This window comes from Filicampus tigris, chromosome 12, assembly GCF_054856515.1.
Source record: "Filicampus tigris isolate MCC_2025a chromosome 12, RoL_Ftig_1.0, whole genome shotgun sequence".
NCBI classification, from domain to species: domain Eukaryota; kingdom Metazoa; phylum Chordata; class Actinopteri; order Syngnathiformes; family Syngnathidae; genus Filicampus; species Filicampus tigris.
The window spans coordinates 14,860,198-14,874,131 of NC_141228.1; the positions used below are offsets into that span (position 1 = coordinate 14,860,198).

General features: G+C 41.0%; 1 protein-coding gene across 5 annotated transcripts in view; it reads right to left on the bottom strand.

The window, feature by feature from the left end:
• celf5a (cugbp, Elav-like family member 5a) overlaps positions 1–13,934 on the bottom strand; it is a 303,484-nt gene that overhangs the window by 276,840 nt on the left and 12,710 nt on the right. For all 5 annotated transcript variants that reach the window (XM_086046324.1, XM_086046326.1, XM_086046325.1 and 2 more), the window contains exon 2: positions 8,420–8,502. In XM_086046324.1, the coding sequence (XP_085902450.1) occupies positions 8,420–8,502 (83 nt within the window). The remainder of the gene's footprint in view (positions 1–8,419; positions 8,503–13,934) is intronic.

Consider the following 13,934-nt stretch of genomic DNA (forward strand, 5'->3'; position numbering starts at 1 on the left):
TTACTTTATGGAATTAAATACTCACCTGTGGCTCATGTTTTATTAGTGTAATATATTATGAGGTAGTTTATTCTCCAAAGACATACAATGAGTACAAATCCTCGCCTTTTTGTCCCTCAAAAACACCAGGAAGCCCAAACTCAGGAGAGGGTTTCTCTAAATATGTGCCTATTCTCCTGTGTATGGCTGTGAGTATAGTTTTTGTGTGTGCGTGTGTGTGTGTGTGTGTGCATTTGCCACAGTAAGGTAGCAAAAGGAGCATTGCAGAGACAGAGAGAAATATTGCAACATTGTGACGGCACCAAAGATCCAACATATATCTGTTGTAGTCTATTTCTAGCCGCTTCTTTGCTCCGGGGGGGGCCGGGGGATGCATGTATGTATAGATTCATCCGTTTTCCAAGAAGCATAGCTCGCAGTAGCAAGTTACATCAACCCTCCGCGGCAGCCGTCACGCCACTCATACACACACACACACACACACACACACACACGAGACGAATGGTTGCGTTACGCTGTTGCCACATTGTCATACAGTAGAACACAGAGCCACCTGCAAGATTCATACATCATATAGAACAGACTAAATGTAACAGTGGCTCCTTTGCAATCTGAAAAAGGGAAATGTCAAAGAACTCTTGGACCTCTGGGACGATTTTGTTTTTTTTCAACAAGTAACATTCTACATCTGCATATATTGGATTTAATTATTTCTAAAGGTTTTAATATTTTGGAGGTTATGGTGACTGATATTGTCCTATCTGATTAGTACTGTGTTTTATTCAAGCCAACAGCCCATGCTAATTTGAACAAGGGTGGAGTAGAGGTAATCAGAAAGTATTATTTCGACCTTGTAAATGCTTTCAGTTCTGAAGTTTTGGCTGCAATGGAGTGCATTGCCCTGACTAAGACCAATGTTTTGTCAGTCAGGAAAAAAATCACTATGGAGAAATGCCCCGCTGGTTAAAAGCTCAAAATATATGGCAGACAAGCTGAGCGCACGTGGCACATAACCAAACTCCAGGTTCATTACTACATAAAGACAGTCTTCACATCCACAAACAGGAGTTGAAAAACGCAAGACAATCATTCTTCTCAGAGGTTATCAATAGAAACAGTAATCATGGCACTGTCAAACCCGACATCAATGAGTAATGGACCAGAATTTTCTCCAGCACAATCCAGACAAGATATAAGTGATTGTTTTTGGCCCAAAAAGTCCAAGATCAGGTCATTGAAAGCTATAAATCGTGCCACAAAATCTTGGTGTAATTAGTGACTCAAACCTGAATTTTAACAACAACTCAAAAGCCACAACTAAATTTGCCTATTACCACCTAAAACACATAGGTCAAATTAATGGTTTTCTATCTCAACAAGACACAGAAAAACATGTTCATGCTTTGATTTTCAGTAGGTTGGATGACTGTAATTGTGACTTTACAGGTCTTAAAACATCAATCATGCAACTGAAGTTGGCCCAAAATGCTGCCAGAGTTCTTACAAACACCAGGGAAGTGGACCACATCCCACCTGTCCTCATATCACTACATTGGCTTCCTGTGAGTCAAAGAATCGATTTTCACAATCTTGCTATTGGTGTATAAATCTCTAAATGGTCTTGGACCAAAATACATGCCAGATGTATTAGTACGCTATGAAGCATACAGACCCCTCAGGTGATCTGGGACAGGTCTATTGTGTGTTTCTAAGTGCCAGAACCAAACAAAGTGAAGCAGCATTTAGTTATTACACCTGGTAGAACAAACTCCTTTAATCGCTGAGGTCTGCTCAAACTGTCAGTTCATTTAAATCAGGGCTGAAAACATTATAGAATACTGCAGCATTCTTGTGAATCTATCCTTTATCCTCTTGTTTTAATCCCCATTTGCATACTCGCTTTTATCTAGGCTGATGCTTGGTTTGAATCATTTTCATCTAATTATTTTAGATGATTTGATTTCTGCAACGTCTGAATAATATTTTGTTTCTCTTTATGTGATGTCTTCAATGCTTTATGGAAAAGCACTTTGAATTGTCTTGTACCCTAAAATGTGCTATGCAAATAAACTTGCCTTGCCTTTGCAGACTTCACTAATATCACTGTGTCCCTCTGGCTACTAAAGTTGCATATAGGTCAGGTTATAACAACGCAGCAGAACTTTATTTGCAATACAGTGGAACCCCCAAAGTAGACCACAATTCAGTCTGTGATGTCGGTTGCGTTGTTGGTTCTCCGCCGTTCTCATATTGAGCAAACAGGCAATGTATTGCGCAAATATGTAACGATCACATTTTACAGTTTGTTGCATTTGCTTTTATTTTGCTTTGTTTGACTCTGCAGTCTGCAGCCACGTCAGCATTGCCATTGTGTCATCTGATCTCAATTACCTTACCCGGATAAAGGTTACTGTAAATAAATAAATACATTTATGCTAAGCTGAGCAGACACGTCCTTTGCTATGTGACAGGAAGTTCTATTTACGATTACGTTGTTGTCATCACAGGTTTCCTCTTGGCACTCACCTGTACACACTTCTGTGGTGGCATCACACAGAAATGAAGGGACGGATATTTGTTATGAAAATATTACCACCTGTGGGGGCATTTGACTTTGGAAGCTTGACTGGAGGCCGAGTGTTTAGCACATCTGCCTCACAGTTGAGCGGTCACGGCTTTCAATCTCAGCTCAGTTCCTCCTGTGTGGACTTTGCATGATCAACGCCACGCTTACAAAAAGCATGTTAGTTTAAGAGAAGACTCCAAACTGTGCATAGGGATGAATTTAAGCGTGAGTATTTGTTTCCATGTGCCTTGCGGTTGACCGCCGACCAGTCCAGGCTGTACCCCGCCTCTCGCTCAAAATCAGCTGAGATAGACTCTAGCCAACCCGTAATCCTAATGAGGACAAGCGCGCAAGAAAACAACGGATCCATTGTATGTCAACAAACCAAAATCAGCACATTGTCCATTTACCTTTTATGCGATATAAGATCATTTTCGACCAAATGATCAACTATTCCTCTGTTTTTAGGCTGCTTGTAAGAAGGATAAAATATTTAAATGAAGAAACTAGAGACGGTGGTCATGAAAAATGAAAAGCTTTGGGCACTAAAGATAGGTTTTGTGGTTTATAAAACAACATTATATTCCAAACACATGTACTGCTGCTATTCAAAGGATACATATTTTATAGAAAAAGAAAGACCTTGCCTGGTTTCCCTTCGCCACAGTCATTTTACTGATTAGGAACACACACAGACAAACACACACACACACTCCTGCTTCCCAAAGGCTAAATTCTAACGAGTTCTCTCTCTAGCTACAAGGCCTTAACATGCTGCCAGCACCAATTGGCTTCATGCTGACCAGTCCGCTCTATTCCCACCCCCACTCAACACAACACACACACACTCAATCCAAATCTACTACCTCATACAACCTTCACACAATGTAGCATTGAATAATTCAGCCTTTTGCAGCAGATCGGACGACACGCGGGTGAGCTTGGCTCGCGAGCCAGAGAAGCAGATGGATGGCGTCGCGTGCGCACAATCGCGGATGTGCGTTTTTATAGTTTGCGCGGGCGCAAAAAGCTCGACGGCGTGTCGAGGAACAGCTCGGCGGCGTAGCTGCAAGGCCACGCTCCCCTGTCTTGCTCTGCTCTTCGCACAGCCCATTATGACCTCGCATGTACCACTGGTGGGAAGTATCGGAGTATAAATACATTAGGTGTCTGCCCTTTTCTTGTGTTTCTTTTTCTGATTACTTTTATTCCCTACATTTGAAAACAGATATGTATCTGCAGTTCATTCCACGGATAGATGATGACAACGCAAACAAGACATGATTGAGATTCAAAAATATTCTGTCCAATCTAAAAAATGTATCTCACATTAAAGTGGAAGTCAACCCGAACATATTTTTTTCAAGGCCAATCACGGCTGACCTGTTTTGAAGCAGAGCTGTGATTGGTCGTTGCCTGAGACCTTAGTAGTTGTGATGTCATTTTCAGTGGACAGAAATGAGAAAATGGCACCCCCTCATATGGCTAAAAGGGGGTGGATTTTGCTGCTTAACTCATATTCCACAAACGCAATATTAATCAGAATGTCGTGTTTCAACTAGTGGGCCTACTGGGAACATATTGTTGAAAAATAAGTTTGGGTTAATTTTCACTTTAAGGTGTATTTTTTTTCAATCATTACCTAATTTAGCATTTTTGTCAGTCAGTTCACAACTAACATGGAGATGACCAAAGCAAAGCTATGCATTTTCAAAGCATGTCCATTTTTTCTTCTCAGTTCAAGCACCAGAAAAGAAAGTTAATAAAAGAGGGAAGATATTTTGTGTGCCGAGAATGCCCCCGCAATTTGACCATGAGCCTTGCCGCAAATAGCGAAAAGAAAACATTTACACCCCACCCACAAGATGGAAGCATAGCACTTAAAGCAAAGAGAACCATAAAGCGCCAACACTGTGCATTTAGCATGTACACAACCATGAATCCATGTTACATAATTTCAATATTCAGTAGTGAAATTATTCAAAACAAACAAAACATTCGCATGAGGCTCAATAGCATTAGCTGGCATATTAGCCTAAATAAGATGCTAGCACAAACTAGCGTGACATCATACATGGGCGAACAAATATGTGCACAAGCTCTTTTTCGTGAGAACAAAAACAGCAAATACATGAATAGGTTCCAAATAAAATATGCAGGGTTCACTGTATAAATGAGTAATATTCCATTTTTACTTTTGAACTTAAGCACATTTCAGAAACTGTGCTGTTTTTTTTTTTTACTTTTACTTACATAGTAAAGAAGTTTAATCAGTACTTGGTACTGCTTTACAAAAGTCTTCTTTTTTTAACAGTCTGTACCTTTACTAAAGTACAAAGTGGAGTACATTTGGCACCACTGGCATTTACACAGTACCACAACTTTTACAACACAAACAGCAAATCAAAAAAAAAAAAAAAAAAAAAATGGTGAAAAACTGAAATGGAGAAGGCAATTGAGGAGGAGGGAATCTGCTTAGAGTGTTGACACTGCAGGAGTCCATGTGTGTGACTGTATGTGTGTGTGTGTCAGAACATAATCCCCTCGCTGCTCTCATTGGGGTTTTAACGCGGGTGCTATTTCCCATTTCCATAAACCTGCCTCCGACTAGTACATCACTGCAGCCCTCTCACACTTGCACCCCACACCCCGGGTCAAGTACAGACCTGCTAATACTAAATGTATGGAGCGGGACCGTTAAACGTGACGCTTACGGCCATGTTATATCCAGCGAGATGTGCCACATGCATGCTGCAGCGAGATTACGTCGGTGTTGGATCGCCAGGATTTGCGGGAGTGGCGCTGAGGCAAAGTAGGGGATGTGTGGGTGAGATAAGCCTCGTTTTCGCCAAGCGCTCTCTACCTTGCGATGTTTCTATGCAAGTATGATGATGTTACACTATTGCCATGCGGCTTTATACACCAACCGGCAGGACTGGACTCCCAGAAAGCCAGTGGTTGTAAACAGCTAGCTAATACAACATCATATGGCTTTTTTTTTTGTCATTTATTGATTTATTCTTTTATTTTTTTTTAAATGTCAACAAACTGAAATTTAGTAACATTTAATATGAGAGGGAATGAAATTGTGGGTTACTTTTACTGTATAAAATTGACGCCTTAGTGGCAATATTAATGTAACGACCGCTGGGAAACAGAGTTGTCTTTTTTATTTTAATTGTTGAAGCAGTTACTTGGAAAAGGGTGTAAAAAAATAACCTTGGGCAATAAGCAGCATGCTGCTTCAAGTCTCAAGACAAAGACATCCGATCACATGTAGCAGCCTCTTGTAATAAATTATGTATAACGAAAAATTAGTGCAAATGAAGAATTAATGCATTCACAACCCTGGGTGGTGTGGATCACAACAGGCTACCATGTGCACATGTTTTTTTACCGCAATCAGGAGTCAACATTTGTCAACGACAAAGCTTGACATTTTTGGCGGGCAAACTATGCGTCTCACATGCCGGTGGTTCCACACGACATCATGGCGACATTCCACTCCGACGCGTGTTCGTTAGGCCGCGCCGCTCCTGTCAACAGCTAATGTGCGACGAGATTAAAGTATGATAAATAAGAATTCCCAGCAGGGCCCAAATATGGAATCAGAGTATGAGCTCACCTGTCAGCAAAGCGCAGCTGCCCTCTCCATGTTTTGGATCAAGCCATCAAACCATCTGTGCCTCCTGTTTTCCATATGGAGTGAACCGAGCAGGTATCCGGCACATATACCATCCGACAATGAGTAGGTGTGAGACGAGATTACCTCCCTTGTTAGCTCCTATTAGTGCTATGTGACATGTTGTTCATTGCTATGTCTTGATAATGAGGTAGGGAAGAGGGTTTGAACAAGGTGAACTATTGACCAGAATATATATGTGATCAGTTAATCCATGTTTCCTCAGAATAATGCGGCTCATTACCCTGGTACAATAAATCCTATTAAATTCTTGCTAGAAGAGATTGTACGCCTCGGTTTGCCAAACTTTGCCAATTTTTTCCCCCCATTATTTGGGCATATTAGACAAGAGGCGGGCTTCACTTTGGACTGGTCACCAGCCAATAACAGGGCACAGTTTCCTACTAATTACAGCGTATACTTAAATTATCATGAAAACAATTTGGCATCCTAACCTTGTTGATAATTCATGTACATATGATCACAAACTTTGCCAACACTTATGTTTTGGATTTCCTTGCATTACACTAAGCATGACCACACATAATTGCACACATTACCTTGGGCAATGAGCCACATGCTGCATCACCAAGTCCACAAACTAAAGACTTACACTAGATCAAATTCTAATAAATATTCATTGCCCACATCCACTGTATCTATCGCAACATATTTAGGAGTAAAACAAGCACATTTTTACAGGTCTTTACAGTCATTGAATCAATGACGTGATATTCAAAGGCTGCCTCATGCCTCCTCGGACCACCGGCCCTCGCGTGCTTATGTGCAAGTGAAGCCCAAAGGGAGGTAACAGTAGCCTCATACTTGAGGCCAACAGCCATCAACGTCTGCTTGTTCCATTTCTATGACACGCTCTCGCACAGCAAGAGCGGGGAGATAGGAGGTGGGAAGGGGAGGGGGTAGTGGTGTGGACATGACCGAGCGAGGTTGAGGGGAATCAGCGCAAGAGGTGATGAAGCAGGATTGAAAGGGTACAAGAATAGGGTTTTATTACTCACTGAAGTGGCAGCATTGAAACTGCACGAAGGGACGTCGTGTCCACAAGAAGTGACGTGCATGTAAGCAACATGCCAAGATATGTTTGAAAACCTGCCGACCTAAAAATGTCATCATGGTAATGTGAGGAACATATCACACCATGAAAAATGTATTATTTAAACAGCAGGAGAGACCGTCAATGGGAGCTGCAGCACACTACTTACCACATACATTATAGCATGACAGTACATTCATTATTACTTGAAATAAAATAAATACCCCAAATAGACTGTGATTTTAAGCCACCTCATCAACATTTCAACAGAAATGCCTAAAAAAATATTACCGGTTTCATTAACAGATGGAATATTTGTCTGCAGAAAGGGGGGTTGAATTGCCAACAATTGAACAAGCCTATCTAAAAAGAATAAATAGATAATAATAATAATATTAATAAGGTAATTACCTTTATCTTTTAATGTATTACTGCACTGAACAGCTCAGAGAGGCTGAATAATGGTGTGGAATAGCTAAAATATTTGGGGGCAGGGCAGGCTTTTATTGGTCGCACCTGTCTGGCACCAAGTTACAGAATGATGGGGTATTTTGTATGTAGATTGCTAAGAATGATCAATGGGAAATAACATGCTCTCACAACTAAACTGTTTGAAACATGATCTTCCATATAACACTCATGGAAATGAAAACACATATCTGATCATTTCCTAAACACTTAAAAACGGACCAAATTTGAGCGGGTTAAACATGGTGTAAAATATTGTGGACAAGAAAGGAGCAAAGAATTATGTATGTAAATATGTCAAATGAAAGGTTTTTTTTTTTACTTATTTTTAAGAGAAGACACCTATATCTCAAAAATCAAGCAGTGGGCAACACGACTAAATAGATTGGCAGTAGTGACATGTTAAAAAGACAATTTTTTCTTTTTTTTTGATGATTTATCGGAAAGCAATGTCAAGATAAGTACAACCAATATTAATAAGGGATAAGTATGAGGCAGCCTATGTCCAATCAATGCAGAGAGATGCAAAGACGCAGTGAAACTGAGACTTCAGAGTGTTAAGTCGCTGATTGAATTGCTTTCCTGTGTTTTTCCATCATCTCACCTATTTTTTACAAGGCGCGAGATGCACATATACTGCAGCACTTACCCCTGGCAGTGTTTTCTGTTCATGGAGGGCGTTCTGGGCTTTGATGGCGGACTCTCGGGCGCAGTAGGTGAGGAACGCACAACCTGTAAAAATAGGCATACAAAGTTAGGAATAAAAGCAGGCACGCAACAAAGGTTCACACAAAAGCACTCAGAGACACAGAGGCCACACGTAATTGTGAAAAATAGTGCTAGTAATGGCTGGAGGTCCTTTTGGTTGTACCATTCAGAATTCAAACAAAATATGCCCTCTAAAGTCATACAACTTCTCCCTTGTGCAAATTATTAGCATAACAACATAATTGCCTAAATTTTTTTTTTAATTACAGTTACAATAGCAATAAAGTATAAACATGTGGGTTTTTTTCTTACACATGTATCTTTTTCTTTGTCTGTGTAGGTTCTCGGTCACCCAAGTCATAGTCATCCACAAAGATTAAATCAAGACAACTAGACTCTTCTTGGTGATTGTTGTTTGTTTGTTTTTTTTGTTTTTTTTTAATGACAATAATGCATTAGAAACATTAAAACCTGCATCTACAAGTTACAATGCTCTGTAATATTGTCCCTGAGAACACTTTTCTTGTAGCCTAGCAGTTAGCAAGTAGCAATAAGCCACCCTTCCTTGTTGAATATCTGGCACCTAAGGAGTTAAAAGGCGCTAGTTCGCCACCTTGTGTAGCGGAGGCAGACATAATGTGGACAAAATCAAGTAAACTGGGACTTCACGGATGTCATAAATTATAAATAGTAAATAGGCTGCATTGTAGAAATTGGTTCTTTATATGGGTAAGGCACTAACTTCGTGCCTCCTGTTTTACTTGAGTTGAATACGGATCTTGGGAGAACCTGGAATTATTAAATTTACCAGGACAAGCTGCTAAATGTGAACAGATGATCATACCTTTGGACTTGGTAAAAGTAGTATAATTATTTTTGCACTGTGTTCCATGTAAATAATTGTATGCTAAAAGGGGAAATGAACCCAAACAATTTTTTGTCAACATTTGTTCCAGCAAGCCCACGAAACACAACATTCTGATTAATATTGCGTTTGTGGAATATGAGTTTAGCAGCAAAATCCACCCGTTTTTAGCCATCTCAGGGGGCGGCCATTTTGTCCTAATCACAACTGCTCAGGGCCCAGGTAACGACCAATAACAGCTTAGCTTCAGAAAACAGGTCAGCCGTGATTGGTCGTTACCTGAGCCCTGAGCAGTTGTGATGTCATTTTCAGTCGACTGAAGTGACAAAATGGCCGTCCCTAGAGATGGCTAGAAACGGGTGGATTAACTCTTATTCCAGAAATGCAATACTTATCAAAATGCCTTGTTTCAACTAGTGGGCTTGCATGGAACATATTCTTGACAAAAATATGTTTGGGTTGACCTCCGCTTTCAGAGGTGGCTCGCATTTAAGTTCATCAGAAAACTTGTAGTGCATTCTGTGAATTGACTCACATTGACTCTTTCTGTAGAAATAAAACGACAACTGTTGTCATTTCCCGGTGTTTATTACCGTAATATAGAAATGTTTGCGACATGAGTGGACCCAAGGAACATGCCAGCAAGAAACAATCAAAAAAGTCCAAGAATATCCCATCTAATACAGAGCAAGGTAGGCAATGATAAAAAAGAAAATCATTCTTGACTGTGGACTGGAGTGTGTGCGCATTCGCTAATGGCCGCAGCGCTCGCTCGGGTGCGAGGCGTGCACATCCACACAACATCTGTCAGAGGAGAGGCGAGGGATGAAGAGAAAGCAGATGGAGTATTGAGGCAATCATTTTCCCCACGACTGTCTGAACAAATAGATTTGCTTGTGTTCTATTAATGGGGTTCACACGGGTTAGCGTACATCATATTTTCCGACACTCCGACGGCGGTTTCGTGCATTTTGGATCTCATTTCAACATCCAAATGTATTCAAAGCGGCCCGTGATGTATTGTTGTAGTCGTGTCAGTGCGCAGATACGACCGTGACTCAATGTTCCTTTCCAAACTTTACAACCATTTCTACAGTGACTGTTCGCGTGTCACCTCTTTGGCCCTGAAAGTTTTGACCCCTGTGACCCAATCCAAGTAGGGTGTCATTCATTGATTCATTGATTACCATGAAGTCACTTAGTGTCTATGTTCTGCCTCTTTGGCATACCTGCGTAAAATCATGCATTGCATTACTTTCATCTAGATTTAATCTAATGAGATACAAGTCGAGGTCTGTATTAAACATTGTGTCCTTACAAATATAATAACAGACGGTGTCAAAGATGTATTAAAGTAGCACTTTATAGGGCAAAGAAGCAAATTTGGGGATTTAAACTTGAAAGGCGAAATTGCAATTTTTAAAAAAACGAATCACTTTTTGTTATATTTTTAATCAATGTATAAAAATACACAAAATAAAAAGTAAATCAAAATAAGTTTACAAAGTCTGTAAAAATGCTTTCAATATTTTAACGTGTTTTTACGTAACATTTAACTTACATATTTTTAAATCACTTAACCCAACAAATAAATAATCAAGTGGATGACACACCCTGCAATGTCGTCAATTAGGTCGGGAGTAAAATACATTTTATTTATATATTATATATATTTATTTCAGATTTTAAAGTCCTCCGAGGGCCATACAACATTTATGAAGTAATGTGTGGCGTTTAATAACAGTTCCTTCAAGGTTTTCATTATTCTGAGAATTACAAGGCAGACCGTGTCACATAATCTAGTGGGCCATATTCTGGTCCACGAGCCTTTGCTTCCACACCAATTCTACTTCATCTACCTCCCCCATCCCAGATATGTGTGTCATAACCTTTGAGGTGGCTGCCTAGAAAACTCAGGGCGGGTGGCCTTCAGAGTGTCACTGCAACGCTAATGTAATGATTTCCAATGGCCGCCATGCAAATCACTCAATCACTCACTCTGCTACCTAACCATCCTTCCTTTGCATTCTGTTGTCTGCAAATGTTAAAACCGGTGTTGTTGTTTCATGTTTTTCTTTCTCAAATGGCTTATGGTGAGAGGACGGAGGATTTACTAATATGGTCTTCTGCTGCTGTTGGTTTATTAGACAGACGCTGGCCCTATCTTGGATAAGAAACAAGTGTGCTTTGCATCGCAATCTCAACTTATTTGTCAATGTGAAAATACATTAACAACAACTGCAAACAAAGGAACAAAACATGAACTCCATTTACACGAGATTCTGCACGCTTTTAATGTATGGCTTGATAAGAATTCGCGAGGCACAGGCAAAAGTGCTTCAACGACTGCATAATTGGGAACCCAAACAGGCGCAAATTGCCAGCGCTGCGCTGCATACCAATTTTATGAAATGATGAAATAGTTTGAAACCGCGCAAAAAAAACAAAACAAAAAAAAGCCACGGCAACGGCAGCCTGCTGACAAAGCAATGGGGGAAGCCTTCCTATTGTGAAGAGATGATCCTGTGCATCATCTGATAGAAACCTTTAAGCAGCCTTATCTGCCACATTGATTTCACCTCCAAAGAGAAAGAAATACCTCCTTGCTTTCTCTTTGTGACTGCCAAATCTATCTTGTTCTCTTCTTTTTCCAACGCGCCCCGGCTCCTATTTCCTAATGATATATTTTCGAGTGTGCGGCGTGTGTGTACTGGGAAATAGGGCCGAGTCGCTTCATCTCCACTGTGTTGAATTGCCGTGTAATTAAAATGTGAATAAGTGAGTGAGACGGGAGGCAGCTCAGGATGCTGTACAGCTCGGCGTCGCTGCGCTTTTGCACCTGGAATAGTCTGGCAATTCCATTTCCTTGAAGTGGAAGTCAATGTGATTTTTTTTTTTTCAAGAATATGTTCTATGCAAGCCCACTAGTTGAAACAGGGCATTCTGATAAATATTGCGTTTGTGGAATAAGTGTTAAACCACTCGTTTTTAGCCATCTCTGCGGGCGGCCATTATGTCTTCTGTCGACTGAAAATTACATCACAACTGCTCACAACGACCAATCACGGCTCAGATTCAGAAAACAGGTCAGTAGTTGTGATGTCATTTTCAGTCGACAGAAGACAAAATGGCCGCCCCCAGAGATGGCTAAAAGCGAGCGCATTTTGCTGCTTAACTTATATTCCACAAACACAAAATTAATCAGAATGCCGTGTTTCAACTAGTGGGCCTGCTGGGAACATATTCTTGAAAAAAAATATGTTTGGGTTGACTTCCGCTTTAAACTAAACTACGTTCAATATTTGAGAAAAGGTACACGAATTGAGTTTCTCACCACTTATAACACTGATGGGCAACTGGCGGCCCGCAGGCCACACTGAGAGTGGCCCTTGATTAAATTAAAAAAAAAAAAAAAAAGTTTAGGTACCATACTAAATGTGACTTTACGACAATCACGGTGCAAACTCTCATCTTGTGCTTTTACTGATATTTGCATAGCATGTCCACGAAGAAAAGATTACTTCGGTCCGGCCGCTTTGACAACCATCAGAGTTATTGGAATGCAGTGGATCAATATGAAGGTGGAAACATTAATTATATGCACTGCAGTTCTCTGATCTGATTTCACTCACTTCTTGGACCGTTTCCGTACGCCTCCTGAGAACCACGCCGCCCCAGAGTAATGTGAAAGTGCGAGCTCACTCGAACTGTGTGCCATTTCCTCGCCGGGGAAATTGCACGTAGCAGGATAAAGTCCCGCTCGTTCCCCTCACGCATCTTTTGTGAATGCTATCAGTGGGGCTAGATTACTTGCTTACTTCATTTACTCGCATCCCATGCACCTCTTCATGTGGGGGGTGGCGGCATGGAGGAGATAGCGAGTAGAGGGATGGGAGCGGGGGGAGTTTGGTGAAACCGAAACACACAACATCAGCACTGATACATTGTGATTATGACCTGAATCATTGGCTGGATGGGAGGCTCTGAGGAGCAAATTGACCATGAGGGGGGTAATCAGTGTGGTCTCTGAGAAGCTCTTCTAAGAACCCCTTACCCTGGAAAATAAAGATTCCCAATCTGCTCCCAAGAACGTCATTCAGACACTCGGAGAAGACGAAGGAGATAAGGCAGGAGGTGTAATAAAATGCTTTGACTCATCATGGTTCTGACAACAATATTTTCTCTGCCCGAGCCTAATGGCCTTGTAATGAGCGGCGTAATATAAGCAGTAGCCTAGCGTAACCTGTAAACCTTAATTAAGTCAGACAGTCACCTTAAATGGAGGTGGATGGGAGTGGAGGTGCTCAGTCACCATCTCCTCCTCATCGCAAAGCTGACTGCATCCTTCCAGCAGGCCGTCGTCAATCACTCAAGCGCCGCTCATCTTTGCAAAGCCTCCCCCATTTCTCCTTTCACTGCCCCTCCACGTCACCCCTCACCTTGAGCTACAGTTGGAATTAATGAATGTGAATGGCGGGGTCCGCAGTCATGGAACACTCTTAATGGAATATCATCCTTACTCAAATGTGTCCTCTGCTCTCACAGATATTGTCCACTTAAATACATGCCAAGGGGTTAAAATGATTTTTTA